This window comes from Hyla sarda, chromosome 8 (assembly GCF_029499605.1).
Source record: "Hyla sarda isolate aHylSar1 chromosome 8, aHylSar1.hap1, whole genome shotgun sequence".
Classification (NCBI taxonomy): Eukaryota; Metazoa; Chordata; class Amphibia; order Anura; family Hylidae; genus Hyla; species Hyla sarda.
This window is the reverse complement of record NC_079196.1, coordinates 176245009-176264223: the sequence shown is the minus strand read 5'-3', so window position 1 is coordinate 176264223 and position 19215 is coordinate 176245009. Positions and strand designations below refer to the sequence as shown.

Below are 19215 nucleotides of genomic sequence, written 5' to 3'. Positions count from 1 at the left end.
AGTGGTCCCTCAACATACGATGGTAATCCGTTCCAAATGGAACATCGTTTGTTGAAACCATTGTATGTTGAGGGATCCGTGCAATGTAAAGTATAGGACAGTGCTCTACAACATGCGGACCTCCAGATGTTGCAAAACTACAACACCCAGCATGCCCGGACAGCCAACGGCTGTCCGGGCATGCTGGGAGTTGTAGTTTTGCTACATCTGGAGGTCCGCAAGTTGTAGACCACTGGTATTGGAGGCTATACTCACATGTCCCCGCCTCTCCGGACCGTCACCGCTGTCCTGGATGTTACCCTCCATCGCTGTTGCCGCGTCCCCGGGGTGTCCCTGACGCTCTGGCAAGGCCTCTGCTTCCCCAGCATCCTCGCTCTCCATCGCAGTCATCACATCGCTACGCACGCCGCTCCTATTGGATGACGGGACCGCGTGCACAGCGGCGTGATGACGACGATGGAGAGCGCCGACAATGCAGGGGGATCCCGAAGAGGAAGCGCCGAGGACAAGTAAGTGATCGCCAGCGGACCACACGGGGCACCGTAAACGGCTATCCGGTGGCAGCTGAAGCAGTCTGCACTGCCGGTTAGCCGTTTATGCGATGGCCCGACATATAAAAGCATCGTATGTTGATGCTGCCTTCAATATGCGATGGCCTCCGAGAAGCCTTCGTATGTTGAAATGATCGTATGTTGGGGCCATCGTAGGTCGGGGGGGGGGGGGGGGGGGGGGGTCACTGTATATTGAAATTTACAGTGAAGATCCACTACAGTTCTGCAACAAAATGGGCATAATCCATATTTGCAAATCTGTCATGTCTGAACACACCCTAAAACAACACTGTGGCCCTCATTTATTATTCTAAACCCGACTTGTTTTGTCGGTTTTTTTTGTCGCATCTTTGTCTGCAACATGTCGCAGACATAGTTTGCCAGTCTGCGACACGATGCAACATTTTTTCCCCGACGGACCCGATGTGGATTCTCCTAAACCCGAAAAAGGGGCGTAACCCGACATTTCTGAGCTTTCCCACGTATTTATAAAGGTTTCCAACCCTAATTTGTTGAATTGTTGTGGATTTTTTCCCGACAACTCAGAGGAGTTGGAAACCAAAACCTACAAAACCCACGTGCGACAAACAGGATGGGACATAATAATAAATACCAGGGGAAAAAAGCAGTCGGGTAAGAAAGCAACATAGACTTACAACCCGATTTTCTAAGTAATCTAAGGCCTGTGTCCCCTTCTTTCTCAGGATTAAGGAGACACAGTGTGATAGGAGGATGTAGTGAAAGGTCTAGATGTTTGACCCTAGCTGATTACATGTGCTGGCATTTCCTAGCAACAGGCGATCTCTTTATGAGTTGGGAGTACCCTTTTAAAGAAGAAGTATCATGGACCAAGTCACAATTTTTTTTTATATCATGTGAAAGTGCATCAGCTCACCATTCTGACAATCTGCTCCTCATGTATCTCACCCTCTCCCTTCTCCTGCAATCCCCTCTGAAAGATCGGTACTTCCTGGTCCATGGAGGTCCCTGACTTCCTGTCTCCCATAATGCCTTTCAGTTCATCATAGTAGTAGCCCAGCCTAGACCAGTGCTTCCTAACCAGGATGCCTCCAGCTGTTGTGAAACTACAACTCCCAGCATGCCTGGGAGTTTTAGTTTTGCAACAGCTGAAGGCACCCTGGTTGGGATACACTGACCTAGACACTGATCACTTTCCTAACAGCAGGCTCAGTGTTTCCCCTCCCCCTGCTTCTATTCTCAGGACATCGTTCTTTCAGACTGACCTGCTGTCAGATTGTGATCAGTGCAGGGGAAAGCAGGGATCTCCCCCTCCCCCTCTGCTTCTTCTCGGGACATTGGGACATCGTTCTTGCTCTTATAAACACTGAGCTGGCTGTCAGATGCTTCCCTGCTGAGGAGATGAAGACAAGTGCTCAGCTCACTGGGGCTTCTATGATTGGCTGAAGCTGCACATGGGAGGTGCCCTTGCCGTGCACAGAGCTGGCTAAGCTGCAGGCAGCACACAGAACTATGGGAAATTGTGACATCACGGCCCCCAGCATAATGCAGCTCAATGGGGGGTTGCAAGTCATCAGAACAGAGAGCTGCTGAACTTCCTCTCTGAACAAAGAAGCTAGAAAAACAGGTTTTACTTACAAGATGGGTAAAGTCAGTGATTTACAAAGTGATATAACTTTTGCTTCTGCATTTAAAACACAATACTTTTTCTACATGGGACTTCTCCTTTAACTTTAAAGTTAAATTTAATCAGGATTTAATAGAATAGCTCTAAAGCACTCACCGTGAAATGTCTACAAGTATATTCAACCCACACTTCTGCACAGTTAATGTAATCCTACAAATAAAACAAAAACTGAAATTAAACTTTGTAATGGAGCATCTATAGATGTATAGTTATGACTTGCCAGAAGAGGCAGTGTCATCAACAGTCAATACCGCTATGCCCAAATACATCATATCTGCACCATGAATAAACCCAACCATGTCTCTCTTAAATATAGAACATTCTGGAACGGAGCTAAGGGCATAAATACCATAAAGGAAGAACATAAAGAAGGAACATGCAGTTAGTATGAGGCTTTTGAATAAAGGAAAGCAAGATTTGGTTGGTCCATTCCTTTTGCAATTAGAGGGTGACAACTGGTGCTGAGGTTCCCTTTCAGCATAGGGGTATACATTTTGAACAAAAACTCAACAGAGTCCCCAATAAGTAAAACAGCTAGAAATAAAAGTCTTAGTTTACCACCATCTAAGAATAGATCTGGCTTTCAGATGTCCCACATAATCCAGGCTAAGAGCACTGTTCATGTAATAGCAGAATAACAAGTTATGTACATGGAGTAGGCTGGACAGAAGACTCAAAGCCATATATTCTGCAGTGTAGAAATGAGATACCTGAGGGACCTTCAACTTAGTGATCACTTTCCATGCTTCATTTAGAATCTGGAGTCTGTCATTCTCGGGAGGGTCAGCTAAAGCCAAGTTCATTCCCAAGGAGCGGAAAAGTAGATGCTGGAAAACAGAAACTGTGTTCATTACTTATTAATCCAGGCGGACACATGAATCAGAAACAGTTCAAAGGCATAAAACCTTTACATATTATTAGATGACATATGCCCCTAGACTGAAATTCCCTTAAAATGTCATAATGCAGAATTAATTTGACTAAGAATGATTTTCTGTACATGGTTTACCCTGCTGCCTATCAAACATACATCTCATCGCAGTCTCGTCTACCAACAATATATAGGCGTTTGTGGATATGCCTGATCATAAAAATTTTAAGTAGGAAAGCTGGATGCTTCGTTTGGAAAAGATGGGTACTTATGTGCTAATAAAACAATAGGGGAGATTTATTAAAACTTGTGTAGGGGAAGAGTAGTGCAGTTGCCCATTTCAATCAATCAGATTGCTTCTTACATTTAATTTTAAAAAAAAAGGCCTCTGAAAAATGAAAGAAGCACTGGTTTTGATAGATTTCCCCAATGTTTTGCACCGTCACTTTGTCAGGTCCATACATCTGATTGTGGCATAGTAGGGGAGTTATAAAGGAGTATTCTAACAATCAAACGGTATCCCACTATCCACAGCTTAGTCCTCGGCAATGTTTGGAAATCCCATAAAGAATAAGTACTGCACTGGCCGTGTACATATACTGCTGCTCCATTCATTAGAAGGACATTTATGTTTAATTCTCAGGATAAGTGAGGTTCCTGCACTCAGGCCCCCACCGATTTGCTAGTTATCCCCTCACTTGTGGATAGGGGGTACTTTTTGAATTCAAAGACGCTCCTTAACACTATTCTGTCTTTAGGTTCAACTCTATGCTGACACATTTCTCAATAGAGCTCTGTTTTTGATTAGTTTTTCTCATACAGAGTTCCAAATCCTCTAACTTTTCAGCCACCATAAGGGAACTGTGCTGTATACTGACCCTTATGGTGGCTGCAAAGTTACTGAATTTCTTCAAAATAAATAAATAAAATTGACAGAAACATAATGACTGTAGTATATGTCATGGGTTGTACTTAAATATACATTTAGGGTATGTTCGCACGAGTGGATCCACAGCGTGTATTTTGCTGCAGATCCGCCGCTGAAGGACCGCTGTATGCTGCCTTTACATGTGCCTGCTTGGAGTGGAAATCCTCCGCTACGAGCAGACACCCTGCGATGTGCAAGTTGCCGTGAGCATGCACAGTATATTCGCACATCGCAGCAGCTCTCGGCTTAGCTCATAGAGCAGGGGGAGCGGCCGCCATGTGTGCGAGTCTTCTGTGTGTCTCCTTGTAGCGCCATATTGCTGCTACGAGCAGGCACCTGTAAAAGGTAGCATACAGTGGTCCTTCAGCAGCGGATCCGCAGCATAATATGCGCTGGGAATCCGTTCATGTGAACGTACCCTTAGAGCAAGCATGTCAAACTAAAAAAACAAAAAACAAGGTTTAAGTTTATGTGGGCCGCATAAAAAAAATAAAAAAAAACATGTACTCCCTGCACAACACCCCATGTACCCTTTGCACAACAACTCATGCCGGGACACAGGGATACCCAGAATGCGACGGGGGTCCCCTGCGGGCACGGGGCCCAGAGCAGATGCTCCAGGAGCGCCAATCATGATCCGGCCCTGACCAGAGCAATGAATATCTTTGCTGGGCCGCAAAGATATTCATCGTGGGCCGCATATTTGACACCCATTACTTAGAGCGTATAAACTTTGGAAAATGTGTCAGCAAGTGTGGATCATCTTGAGTCAACTAAATATGCAATATGTTGGAACTAGGAAACATCTGCGCACATTCCACTAAATAATTGGCCAATATGAAAATGTCATAAGTGAAATTACCTTGGGGAAGCTGGCTTCATCACATTCCTTAATCATTCCAATGAAGTCCATTGATCTGGCAGCAATAAACTCTGTTTTGAAAGCCGACATCACTGAATTCAGTAGAAGAGCGCTGGGGAAAAGAGGGAAAACAGAATCAGTGCCTCAAATCCACATATATTAAAGAGGTATTAAACATAAATAGACCTGAACCTACTATAAAGAAATATTCCCACAATGTGGAAAAATGTTTGTGGAATGTTGCAGAAAAAGGCTGGGCCCAGTTTGGAGCTTGAGGACAAAAAAAAATCTTTCATTTTGTTTAATTTTGTTTCTTTGCATTCTGTCTAATAACATTTTATATTTATTTGTAACTTTACGAAGCTTTAAGTTTTGCAAATTTAGATTGATTTTGTTTAGATACTATGACTTTGTGTATATACATCATGGTTTATAATTCTTTTTGTTTTGGCAAAACGCAAAAATTGCAGCCTTTGTATTTTTTTTTTTACCCATCATTACAAATGGTGTCATAAAATTTACTTTACAGTTTGTTACAGTCATGGTAATACCAAAGAGGTGTCAAATGTATATAAATTTTTTGTAAAGTTTAAAATAGTACATGGGTAGTTGTAAGGGCGTACTTATCGCGTACCTGTTGTTTCAGGTAACTTTTCAGGATAAGCTGTCCTGTGTACATGAGGAGTTGCACTATCTAGCCATTATACAACTTGCATATGGCATTTCTCACTAGTTTTCCCCTTTGCAGGCTCCATCTTTAAGTTTCAGCTGTCCCAGGGCTAATGGGTGGGGACTAGCTGCTATGATTGCTTCACTGCACACTCGCATAGGAGATCATGCTACACTGTATCTTTATAGCAGACATTTAGAAGCAGATAAGCACTGTAAGCTGTGAATTCAGCACTGGGGTGAAATGCAAAACTCAATAGAAGCTTCTGCAGTAAGTCTCTCTTCCTCTGGCTCACTGCAATCACTCTACAGATTTGTATGGGCAGCGGTAAACTGATCCTTCAGTGAGCTGTTCAAGCTGTTTTTTTCAGAATGAGGAGAGGAGGTGGAGAATGGGGTCTTTTTGATCTCTGTTGTCAGCAATCAACTGGTGCCAGAAAGTTAAACAGATTTGTAAATTACTTCTATTAAAAAAATCTTAATCCTTTTAGTACTTATCAGCTGCTGTATGCTCCAGAGGAAGTTATTTTCTTTTTGAATTTCTTTTCTGTCTGACCACAGTGCTCTCTGCTGACACCTCTGTCCATTTCAGGAACTGTCCAGAGCAGGAGAAAATCCCCATAGCAAACCTCTTCTGCCCTGCACACTTCCTGACATGGCCAGAGGTGTCAGCAGAGAGCAGACAGAAAAGAAACTCAAAAGGAAAAGAACTTCCTCTGTAGTATCCAGCAGTTGATAATCCTTCCAGTACTTAAGATTTTAAATAGAAGTAATTTAATTTATGGCACCGGTTGATTAAAAAAAAAAAAAAAAACATTTAAAAAGGAGATTTTTTAACACTTACCGTAAAATCTCTTTCTTGAAGTATCCATTGGGGGATACAGACCGTGGGTGTAAGCTGCTGTCTCTAGGAGGTATAACACTATGGCAACAAAGTTGGCTCCTCCCAGCAGGATATACCCGCCTCCAGGCCCTGAGCTAATCAGTTTTAGTACCAGAGCAATAGGAGAGGACCGACAGGTCAAGGAAAAAACACGAACTGTCCGAGAACCAGAAGAAAAGATATAACTGAACACACCCTCGGACAGAGAACCAAAGAGAAACCCAAAAGGGCGGCAGCTATGTCCCCCAATGGATCCTTCGAGAAGAGATTTTACAGTAAATGTTAAAAAATCTCCTTTTCTCTATCGGCTCAATTGGGGGACACAGACCGTGGGACGTACCAAAGCCGTCCCTTAGGTGGGCAGATAAGCAGTCAGGCAGACGGCTGTTCCACTGCCGCCTGCAGCAGTTTATGGCCCAGACTAGCATCAGCCGATGCGAAGGTATGAACCTGGTAGAACCTCGAGAAAGTGTGCAAAGACGACCAAGTAGCCGCCTTGCAATCTGCAAGGCCGAGGCTTTGTTTTGGAGAGCCCAGGATGCCCCAACAGAAACGGGTAGAATGAGCCACAACCCTGAAGGGAGGAATCTTCCCCCTACAGCGATAGGCTTCCGAAATGGCAGACCGGATCCACCGAGAAATGGCCTTGGAAGCAGGTTGTCCCTTACGTCGACCTTCCCTAAGGACAAAAAAGCAATCGCACTGACGAAACGAAGAAGAGATAGAGACGTAATACCTAACAGCCCGAACCACATCCAGTTTGTGGAGTAAATGCTCCTTAGAATGAGAAGGAGCGGGCCAAAAGGACGGAAGAACAATGTCCTCATTGAGATGAAAGGCCGAAATAACCTTAGGCAAAAAGGAAGGATCTGGCCGGAAGACAACCTTGTCGTCCTCCGCTTTAAGCTCCCTCAGAACCCTGGAAAGGAGCGGAAGGGGAGGGAACAGATAGGGCAGAGCAAACCCCGCCCAAGGAATCACTAGGGTGTCCACGGCTAGAGCCAGGGGGTCCCGGAACTTTGACACAAATGGAAGGATCTTCCGATTGTGCCGAGACGCGAAGAGGTCCACGTCTAGAATGCCCCAGAGGTCGCAGATCTGCACAAAGACCTCTGGATGCAGGGACCACTCTCCGGGGTTGGCTGAGGAGCGGCTGAGGAAGTCCGCTTCCCAGTTGAGCACACCCGGAATGTGAATCGCCAAATGGCCGGAACCTTGTTTTCCGCCCAGATGAAAACCTTTGTCACCTCGGACATGGCTGCCGAGCTGCGAGTGCCGCCTTGCAGATTTACGTACGCTACGTCCGTGGCATTGTCCGACTGGACGCGGACAGGGCGGGACTGAAGCAGGGACTCCCAAAGAAGAAGACAAAGAAGAATGGCCCTCAGTTCCAAGATGTTTATCGGAAGAAGGGCTTCCCGGGGAGACCAGAGGCCTTGAACCGTCCAATCCCTGAACACACCGCCCAAGCCCGACAGACTGGCATCGGTAACTACCTGCCAGTGGAGGGGAAGAAATGATCGCTCCTGAAGAAGGGGGGAGCGGAGCCACCAGAGCAGAGACTGACGGATCAGACGAGGGAGAGTAATCTTGCGATCGAGAGACAGAGGAAATCTGTCCCATCGAGAGAGGATCGCCAGTTGAAGGGGGCGGTAATGAAACTGGGCAAAGGGTACGGCTTCCATGGCCGCTACCATCCGACCCAAGACTTCCATGCAATTGTGGATGGAAACTGGGGGCCTGGACCCGAAGAGAGCAGACTCCTGACAGGAGCGTCAGACGTTTGTCCGGCAGAAGGCAAGTCCGAGCAGAGGCCGAGTTGAATTGAAGTCCCAAGAAAATCAGAGACTGAGCAGGAGAGAGGACAGACTTGTCCCGGTTGACCATCCACCCGAAACGATTCAGGGTCTAGAGAGTGAGATCCACATTCTCTAGAGTCTGGACTCTGGTGGGAACCTTGATGAGAAGGTCGTCCAGGTAAGGGATCATTGAGACTCCTCTTGACCACAACAGGGCTATTACTGGCGCAAGGATCTTGGTAAAGACCCGAGGAGTCGAGACCAGATCAAAGGGGAGGGCTATGAATTGAAAATGCCCCTCCGGAACTGCAAAGCGGAGGTACCGCTGATGGCCGGGAAATATTGGAACATGGAGGTAGGCATTCTTGATGACCAACGAAGAAAGAAACTCCCCTTGTTCCATGGATGCCACTACCGAATAGAGAGATTCCATTTGGAAGTGGCGGAGAAGATGCCAGTGAGACGCTTGAGGTCCAGAATCGGTCGCACAGAACTGCCTTCCTTGGGGACCACAAAAAAATTGGAATAGAAACCCCAAAAACATTCCCCTGGAGGAACGGGGACAATGACTCCCTGAGCAGGGACTGGAGGGCCTCCCAAACTGCCAGAGAAGGAGACCGGGGGGGGCTCGGGACTTCCTGAATGTGTGTGGTCCAGATGTCTTGAAAAAGTAAGAAACGTCCTCCCATCCTAGAAAAATCTGCGGGTGGGGGCTTCACTTCATGCGGAAGTGGGATTGCAGTTACCTGATTTGGCCGCAAAACGGACAGAACAGTTGGTGTCCGACTTCCAAGACGGACGCGCCCGGAACGAGGGAGACTTCTTGTCCCGTGAAGGCGCCTGCCCAGACCCCTTATTAGGGCCAAAGTTCCGAAAGGACCGGAAGGAAGAGGACTTCCTCTGGGAAGAAAAGCGAGCCTTATTTTGAGGCAACAAGTAACTCTTACCCCCCGTCGCCTCAGAGATAAATCTCGTCAAGGCGCTTGTCAAAAAGACGGGTACCAGTAAAAGGAAACTCGGTAAGAGACCTTTTGGAGGCGGCATCCGCATCGCACACCCTAAGCCACATGAAGCGGCGGAGGGCCGCTAGGAGACCCACAGCAAAGGCAGCACAACGGATTGACTGCATGGAAGCTGTGCACAGAAAGTCCCCAGCTTTAGAGCATTGCACAACCAAAGCAAAATAGATCCTCTGGGGGGGGGGAATCCCGCCAGGATACCCTGATTGAGTTTTAAACACCACACCGAAAGGCCCTTGGACATCCATGCAGAGGCGAAGGTGAGAAGCAGAGAAGAGCCTGCTGCTTCAGAGGCAAACTTTGCTAAGGACTCCACCTTCTTGTCTGTGAGTCCTTGAAGGCAGCTGCATCTGCTAGCGGCAGTGTAGTAGCCTTAGAGAGGCGGGAAATTGGTGGATCCACGAGAGAGGGGAAACCACCTTAAAGGCAAGGTCCTTGGCGAATGGGTAACGCACTTGAACCCTCTTCATTCTCGGGAACCTCTTGTCCGGATGTCTCCATGCAGATTCCAGAATGATGTGAAATTTAGCGAGAGAGCTGAACCTTTGAGGTGCTAGTTTACCACGATGAAAGAATACTTCAGGAGTCACGTCCGAAGATCCTGGGTCCTCTAAATGAAAGGTGTCTCTTATGGCCGCAACCAATGAGTTCACCGTTTCAACAGTATCCGAGCGGTCCTCTGAGTCAGATGCCGATTCGGAAGCCTCATCCACCAGTTCACCAGGAGAATGTGAATGAGTGGAGGCAGCCCTGGAGGGGGGCGATCCTGACCGGGTACGTGGCTCTGGCGAGGCAGAGCGGTGACTCCGGGAACGTCCTCTGGAGGAGCGACGGGGGGGCGCCCACGTCTACTTGAAGACTCAATGGAAGAGTCAGAAGAATCACCCCTAGTATGCTTGTGAGAGCGTGAGGCTTGTGGAGAAGAGGAGCGGGACCCTCCAGAGGGCCCGCAGGGCAGACCTCTTCACCACGTCACGGGAGGCCTCAGCCACCGAAAGGGAGACTTGAGTCAAGTCAGCCATACACTGGGATAGGAAAAAACCCAGGCTGGAGGGGCGGCCGAATCCACCGGAACTGTAACATCCGGGGGAGCTAGGGGGTCTGGGGGAGCAGGCAGAGCCAGTGGGCTCAGCAGAACCAGGCATTTTGGAATTACATGTCATACAGACAAAATAGGAGATTAAGAGTCCAGTTGTCTGTTTAGAGGGAGGAACAGATTTGTGTCCCCTGTGGCAGTAACGTTTTAACCACAACACTTGTAACACTCCGTCCCTGCTGTGAGGAAACTCCGCTCTATCAGAGAGGAGAACAGGCTAGCCAATAGCCGGAGAGGGGCGTTCCTGGAGCAAGCGCACTGTCTAATTGGCCCCTGCCACTTGCATCGCGCGCACAGCTCTGATTGGAGAGCGATTCGCACCTCCAGTAAGCTCCGGCGGCCCTGTGGGCGGAGCTATAACGCCCCGGCCGCCGAGAAGAACCATAGAAATGGCGCCCGCTCCTTGCCCCGAGCGCACATGTCAGCCGCATAGTAAGCTCCGCGGCTATCAGACTCATAGTATAACACACACATGTGCATAATAATAAAGTAAACCATTCATTCCCAATATGCCATTGCTCGCCCCTTTTTTAGAATAAAAGATAGAGCCCCCAACACAGGCCAGCCCCTTGGACCCTGAAAGGTGGGCCAAAAAATGAGAGGTTGCAAGTCAGCACCTAAAGGGAGAAGAAGATATACTCACCTCAGTCAGAAGAACTTACCTAATGGAGTCTTCTGTGAGGTCTTCAGTCAGCTTTCTGTTACCTGCATCACGCCGAGCTACCATGTGCGAGCGAGGCGAGCAGGGCATAAGGGGACCCGGACCCATGAGGTACAACCCCAGGCGCTGACCGTTGGCGAGAGGGGGTTAATAGCGCATATACGCAATGTCTGTGCACCCTCAATCGCAATGGGGAAACAGTGAGCCGCAGTTCCTGAGTCCCCACCTGAAAACATGAAAAAACTAAATAAAAAACTAACACATTCCTTAACTAGGAAAATACTAACACAGAAGACCTGGTCTGGAGAATTCCAGACCATGTCCACCTCCTTAAGACACTAAGCTAAAACTGATTAGCTCAGGGCCTGGAGGTGGGTATGTCCTGCTGGGAGGTGCCGACTTCTTTGTTGCCATAGTGTCATACCTCCTAGAGACAGCAGAATACACCCACGGTCTGTGTCCCCCAATGGAGCCGATAGAGAAAAATAGTTTTCCAACGGAGTACCCCTTTAATAGAACAGGTCGAAATCCCTAATATTTTATGGATTTGGCAATTTCATCCATACAGAGCAATAATATACCTGAAATTAAGCATCTATGCAATCGCCATAGAACAACTCTAGAAGTAGAATGGATTGCACCGAAGAGCTTCATGTTTCAGAATGTTTGCTGCGGGTAACTGCACTTTTTCCCTTATTTGCTACTTTCCATAAAAATCCCTCCCGGACCACCTCAGTGTATTTATAATAAGTAACAAATCATATTATAAATGTTCTGCAGCAGAATGTAAAATTAATGAAGTAACCACATTGGTTGCTGTGGGTATTTCCACAGTTCAGAGATTTTCCATACAGATATTGGGGGAGAGAAAACTTAGCCTGTGCCAAAAAATTAGGGAAATTTGCATGCTTAACCCCTTCCCGCTATTGGACGTATGCATACGTCCAGGCGAATTACACGTTCGCGCAAATGGACGTATGCATACGTCCAAGCGATCTCCTGCTCTGCCGCGGGCAGCGCAGGAGATCGCGGGTGGGACTCAGCTGTCAATCACAGCCGGAGTCCCACCGCAGCTGCCGGGGCCGCGATCGCGCCGGTCCCGGCAGCATTAACCCCATAGATGCCGTGATCAGTCTGATCACGGCATCTATGGTGTTTGCAGGGGGAGCGCTCTCCCCCTGCCCATCAATCGCGGCGCCGCGATAAAATAAGGGGGATCGGGGGTGTCCAAGACACCCTCGATCCCCCTTGAAGAGATAGGAGTGAGGTGGCAGGGTTGCCACCCCTCCTATCCCTGCTATTGATCGGCGGAGCGTCCGACCAATAGCAGACTGGGGGCGGGGGGGTTAAAGTTCAGTTCCCCGCGCTATGCCCGCCCATCGGTGTCCGGGCACAGCGGGGGGAACCGTGTAGTAGCGGCGGCGGCGGCGGCGATCACTTACCCGGCGGCGGCGGCGGCTGTGATCACGGCGGCGGTGGAGGTGAGTATGGCGCCGCGTGTCCATAGTCTGTTGCCTAGCAACATCTGCAGGGCGACAGTTTAGAGAGTGGTCTCTAAACTGTCGCCCTCCAGATGTTGCAAAACTACAACTCCCACCATGCCTTGACAGCTGTTTGCTGTGTTGGCATGCTGGGAGTTGTAGTTTTGCAAGATTTAGAGGGGTTCAGGCTGGAGATCACTGACAGTGGTCTCTAAACTGTAGCCCTCCAGATATTACAAAACTACAACTCCCAGCATGCTCAGACAGCAGTTTGCTGTCTTAGCATGCTGAGATTTGTAGTTTTGCAACATCTGGAGGGCCACAGTTTAGAGACCACTGTCAGTGATCTCCAGCCTGAACCCCTCTAAATCTTGCAAAACTACAACTCCCAGCATTCAGGAACAGCAAATGGCTGTCTCGGCATGCTGGGAGTTGTACTTGCGTGCATCCAGCTGTTGCATAACTACATCTCCCAGCATTCTCTTTGGCAATCAGTACATGCTGAGAGTTGTAGTTCTGCCACAGCTGGAGGCACACTGGTTGGGAAATACCGAGTTAGGTAATAGGTTCTATTACCTAACTCAGTATTTTCCAACCAGTGTGCCTCCAGCTGTTGCAAAACTACAACTCCCAGCATGCACGTTCTGTCAGTGCATGCTGGGAGTTGTAGTTTTGCCCCCCCCCCCCCCATGTGAATGTACAGGTTACATTCACACTGGCGGCGGATTACAGTGAATTCCCTGCTTCAGGTTTGAGCTGCAGCAGCCGCAGCTCAAACTCCTAGCGGGAGACTCAGTGTAATCCGCCGTCAGTGTGAATGTAACCTAAAAACACTACACTACGCTAACACAAAATAAAGAGTAAAACACTACATATACACACGTACACTGCCCCCCCCCACACCACCACCCCTTCCCCCCCAATAAAAATGAAAAACGTATCCTACAGCAGTGTTTCCAAAACGGAGCCTCCAGCTGTTGTAAAACAAAAACTCCCAGCATTTCCGGACAGCCATTGACTGTCCAAGCATGCTGGGAGTTTAGCAACAGCTGGAGGCACCCTGTTTGAGAATCACTGGTGTAAAATACCCCTATGTCCACCCCTATGCAAATCCCTAATTTAGGCCTCAAATGTGCATGGTGCTCTCACTTCGGAGCCCTGGCGTATTTCAAGGCAACAGTTTAGGGCCACATATGGGGTATCGCCGTACTCGGGAGAAATTGCCTAACAAATTTTGGGGGGCTTTTTCTCCTTTTACCCCTTATGAAAAGGTAAAGTTGGGGTCTGCACCAGCATGTTAGTGTAAAAATAAACATTTTTGTACACTAACATACTGGTGTTGCCCCATACTTTAAAATTTCACAAGCGGTAAAAGAAAAAAAGCCTCCAAAATTTGTAACGCATTTTCTCCCGACTACGGAGATACCCCATATGTGGGCACAAAGTGTTCTGGGGACGCACAACAAGGCTCAGAAGGGAGAGCGCACCATGTAAATTTGAGGTCTAAATTGGTGATTTACACAGGGGTGGCTGATTTTACAACGGTTCTGACATAAGTGCAAAACAATAAATACCCACATATGACCCCATTTTGGAAACTACACCCCTCACGGAATGTAATAAGGGGTACAGTGAGCATTTACGCCCCACAGGTGTCTGACAGATCTTTGAAACAGGGGTCTGTGAAAATGAAAAATAAAATTTTTAATTTACACAGCCCACTGTTCCAAAGATCCGTCAAATGCCAGTGGGGTGTAAATTCTCCCTGCACCCCTTATTACCTTCCGTGAGGGGTGTAGTTTTAAAAATGGGGTCACATGTGGGGGGTCCACTGTTCTGGCACCACGGGGGGCTTTGGAAATGCACATGGCCAAATTCTCTCTCCAAAAGCTCAATGATGCTCCTTCTCTTCTGAGCATTGTAGTTCGCCCCCAGTGCACTTCACGTCCACTTATTGGGTATTTCCATACTCAGAAGAGATGGGGTTACAAATTTTGGGGGGTATTTTCTGCTATTATCCCTTGTAAAAATGTAAAATTTGGGGGAAAACAAGCATTTTAGTGTAAAAAAAATATATATTTTTTTACATATGCAAAAGTCGTGAAACACCTGTGGGGTATTAAGGTTCACTTTACCCCTTGTTACGTTCCCCAAGGGGTCTAGTTTCCAAAATGGTATGCCATGTGTTTTATTTTTTCTGTCCTGGCACCATAGGTGCTTCCTAAATGCGGCATGCCCCCAGAGCAAAATTTGCTTCCAAAAAGCCAAATGTGACTCCTTCTCTTCTGAGACCTGTAGTGCGCCAGCAGAGCACTTTTCATCCCCATATTGGGTGTCTTCTGAATCGGGAGAAATTGGGCTTCAAATGTTGGGGGGTATTTTCTGCTATTACCTTTTTAAAAAATGTTAAATTTTTGCTAAACCAAGCATTTTTGGTAAAAAAAAAATTATTTTTTTTACATATGCAAAAGTCGTGAAACACCTGTGGGGTATTAAGGTTCACTTTATCCCTTGTTACGTTCCTCAAGGAGTCTAGTTTCCAAAATGGTATGCCATGTCGTTTTTTTTTGCTGTCCTGGCACCATAGGGGCTTCCTAAATGCGACATGCCCCCCGAGCAAAATTTGCTCTCAAAAAGCCAAATATGACTCCTACTCTTCTGAGCATTGTAGTTCGCCCGTAATGCACTTCAGGTCAACTTATGGGGTACCTCCATACTCAGAAGAGATGGGGTTACAAATTTTGGGGGGTATTTTCTGCTATTAACCCTTGCAAAAATGTGAAATTTGGGGGGAAACACACATTTTAGTGAAAATTTTTTTTTTTTTTTTACATATGCAAAAGTCATGAAACACCTGTGGGGTATTAAGGCTCACTTAATTCCTTTTTACGTTCCTCAAGGGGTCTAGTTTCCAAAATGGTATGCCATGTTTTTTTTATTTGCTGTTTTGGCACCATAGGGGCTTCCTAAATGCAACATGCCCCCAAAAAACCATTTCAGAAAAACGTACTCTCCAAAATCCCCTTGTCGCTCCTTCGCTTCTGAGCCCTCTACTGCGCCCGCCGAACAATTAACATAGACATATGAGGTATGTGCTTACTCGAGAGAAATTGGGCTACAAATTCAAGTATAAATTTTATCCTTTTACCCCTTGTAAAAATTCAAAAATTGGGTCTACAAGAACATGCAAGTGTAAAAAATGAAGATTTTGAATTTTCTCCTTCACTTTGCTGCTTTTCCTGTGAAACACCTAAAGGGTTAAAACACTTACTGAATGTCATTTTGAATACTTTGGGGGTGCAGTTTTTGTAATGGGGTCATTTATGGGGTATTTCTAATATGAAGACCCTTCAAATCCACTTCAAACCTGAACTGGTCCATGAAAAATAGCGAGTTTGAAAATTTTGTGAAAAATTGTAAATTTGCTGCTGAACTTTGAAGCCCTCTGGTGTCTTCCAAAAGTAAAAACATGTCAATTTTATGATGAAAATATAAAGTAGACATATTGTATATGTGAATCCAAAAAAAATAATATTTGAAATATCCATTTTCCTTACAAACAGAGAGCTTCAAAGGTAGAAAAATGCAAAATTTTCAATTTTTTCATCAAATTTTGGGATTTTTCACCAAGAAAGGATGCAAGTTACCACAAAAATTTACCACTATGTTAAAGTAGAATATGTCACGAAAAAACAATCTCGGAATCAGATTGATAAGTAAAAGCATTCCAGAGTTATTAATGTTTAAAGTGACAGTGGTCAGATGTGCAAAAAAGGGCTGCGTCCTAGAGGTGAAAATGGGCTGTGTCCTTAAGGGGTTAAAGGACTATTCCGGGATTTTTTATTTTATTTGATTATGCTACAGGGGCTGTAAAGTTAGTGTAGTACATAATATAGTGTCTGTACCTGTGTGGGACGGTTTTCTCACAATTCTTCTGTGATTTTCACCCCACTATTTATTCTTACTAGCATACAAAATGACTGTTGTCTCAGATTTTTCCCAGCTTGCAATGCGGCCGAGACCTGATTCACTAGTCAGCTGATGACAGGGAGCCTGTCTGCTTCAATGGGTGGAGGGATCAATCTGCAACTAATGCAACAGCTTGATGCACACTGATTGAAAACCACAGGTCTGCAGCTCAATTATGTTTCAATGGGTGGGGTGGCTGATGTGTGGGAAGGAGGAAAATAGAACTGTGGGATTTGTAGTCAAAAAAAGAAAAGTCAAACAGGAAATACAAGTTCACAAAAAGCTAGCCACAGTGTTATGGTAATAGTAATTTAGCCCCAAGACAAGTGCAGATCCTTCCTAAGTATGTCCATTACTGTCTGCCAGGTACGTACTAAAATCACCTTATGGTGAATAACCCCTTTAAATTACAAATTTTGTTGCACATTTTTGGTGTAAAACTAAGCCAACCAACAAATGGTTCAAATCTAGACTTCACAGTATAAAGATACACCAGATTTATCAAATCAAACAGCCTGAGTCACGGTGATAAATCTGGTGCATCATTAAAGGGAATGTATTTCCTAGATTTGTTTTACTGATCAGAGCCAGATATTTTCTGACTGCAATAATAATAATAGTAATAAGAATTAAAAAAAATAAAATCTGTACACACACACACACACACACACACATTATTATGGGGGCAGCCACCTAGCCTGAGTTTTTTAACACAATCTAGAGATATTCTTTACAGCAAGCCCCCATAGACATAGGTAACAATAGACTGAAGCTGTCCCATTCACATGAATAGGAAAGGTTTCTGGACATGCTCTGTGATTTTTTTCAAATGTAATTTCACAGGGAAGTGGAGGGTGAGCTACACGCCACTACCCTCCCACTGCACCGCTAGTAAACCTGTGGATCTACATCCTAGGAATCTGATGGAAGTACGGCTTTTTATACAATACAGCATGAGGGCTACAATATGGTGAGTGCAATGCGTTCTTGTATTCTACTAGTCTAATGCATTTATTGATACTACTTAGTGCAGTAGCACCGCCGGCAATGGTCTAGTGACTATCTGTAGCGTGGTTACGGATAAGCAAGTTTAACCCTAGCTGTGCTGAGGTGCTGACTCTGTTTGACTTACATTGTCTAAGAACTAGACTGTTTGCATCTACCGTATCTCCCTAGTGTATAAAATGAAATACATTAAAGGAGGTATTCAGGAAAAAACTTTTTTTTTTTATATCAACCGACTCCAGAAAGTTAAACAGATATGTAAATTACTTCTATTAAAAAATCTTAATCCTTCCAATAATTATCAGCTGCTGAAGTTGAGTTGTTCTTTTCTGTCTGACAACAGTGCTCTCTGCTGACATCTCTGCTTGTCTCGAGAGCTGCACAGAATAGAAGAGGTTTGCTAAGGGGATTTGCTTCTACTCTGGACAGTTCCCGAGACAGGTGTCATCAGAGAGCACTTAGACAAAAGAAAAACTCAACTTCAGCAGCTCATAAGTACTGAAAGGATTAAAGGGGTTATCCAGGAAAAAACTTTTTTTTCATACATCAACTGGCTCTAGAAAGTTAAACAGATTTGTAAATTACTTCTATTAAAAAATCTTAATCCTTTCAGTACTTATGAGCTTCTGAAGTTAAGGTTGTTCTTTTCTGTCTAAGTGCTCTCTGATGACACGTGTCTCGGGAACCGCCCAGTTTAGAAGCAAATCCCCATAGCAAACCTCTTCTAAACTGGTGTCAACAGAGAGCACTTAGACAGAAAAGAACAACCTTAACTTCAGAAGCTCATAAGTACTGAAAGGATTAAGATTTTTTTAATAGAAGTAATTTACAAATCTGTTTAACTTTCTAGAGCCAGTTGATAGATAAAAAAAAAAAAGTTTTTTCCTGGATAACCCCTATAACCTCTTAAGGACGGAGACCATTTTCACCTCTAGGACGAAGCCCTTTTTTGCAAATCTGACCACTGTCACTTTAAACATTAATAACTCTGGAATGCTTTTACTTATCATTCTGATTCTGAGATTGTTTTTTCGTGACATATTCTACTATAACATGGTGGTAAATTTTTGTGGTAACTTGCATCCTTTCTTGGTGAAAAATCCCCAAATTTGATGAAAAAATTTAAAATGTTTGCATTTTTCTAACTTTGAAGCTCTCTGCTTGTAAGGAAAATGGATATACCAAATCATTTTTTTGGGATTCACATATACAATATGTCTACTTTATGATTGCATCATAAACTTGACAAGTTTTTACTTTTGGAAGACACCAGAGGGCTTGAAAGTTCAGCAGCAATTTTCCAATTTTTCACAAGATTTTCAAACTCACAATTTTTCAGGGACCAGTTCAGGTTTGAAGTGGATTTGAAGGGTCTTCATATTAGAAATACCCCATAAATGACCCCATTATAAAAACTGCACCCCCAAAGTATTCAAAATGACTTTCAGTAAATGTTTTAACCCTTTAGGTGTTTCACAGGAAAAGCAGCAAAGTGAAGGAGAAAATTCAAAATCTTCAATTTTTACACTCGCATGTTCTTGTAGACCCAATTTTAGAATTTTTACAAGGGGTAAAAGGAGAAAATGTATACTTGTATGCGTAACCCAATTTCTCTCGAGTAAGGACATACCTCATATGTCTATGTAAAGTGTTCAGCGGGCGCAGTAGAGGGCTCAGAAGGGAAGGAGCGACAAGGGGATTTTAGAAAGTACATTTTTCTGAAATGGTTTTTGGGGGGCATGTCGCATTTAGGAA

At 45.3% G+C, this 19215-nt stretch overlaps 1 protein-coding gene across 1 annotated transcript in view; it reads right to left on the bottom strand.

Annotated features, from left to right (window-relative positions):
* The window catches only part of VPS35L (VPS35 endosomal protein sorting factor like), a 169770-nt gene that overhangs the window by 71994 nt on the left and 78561 nt on the right, over positions 1 to 19215 (bottom strand). Inside the window, exons 16-18 of the mRNA XM_056535528.1 lie at positions 4879 to 4990; positions 2928 to 3044; positions 2314 to 2367 (exon numbers count right to left, since the gene is read on the bottom strand). Of these exons, the coding sequence (XP_056391503.1) occupies positions 2314 to 2367; positions 2928 to 3044; positions 4879 to 4990 (283 nt within the window). The remainder of the gene's footprint in view (positions 1 to 2313; positions 2368 to 2927; positions 3045 to 4878; positions 4991 to 19215) is intronic.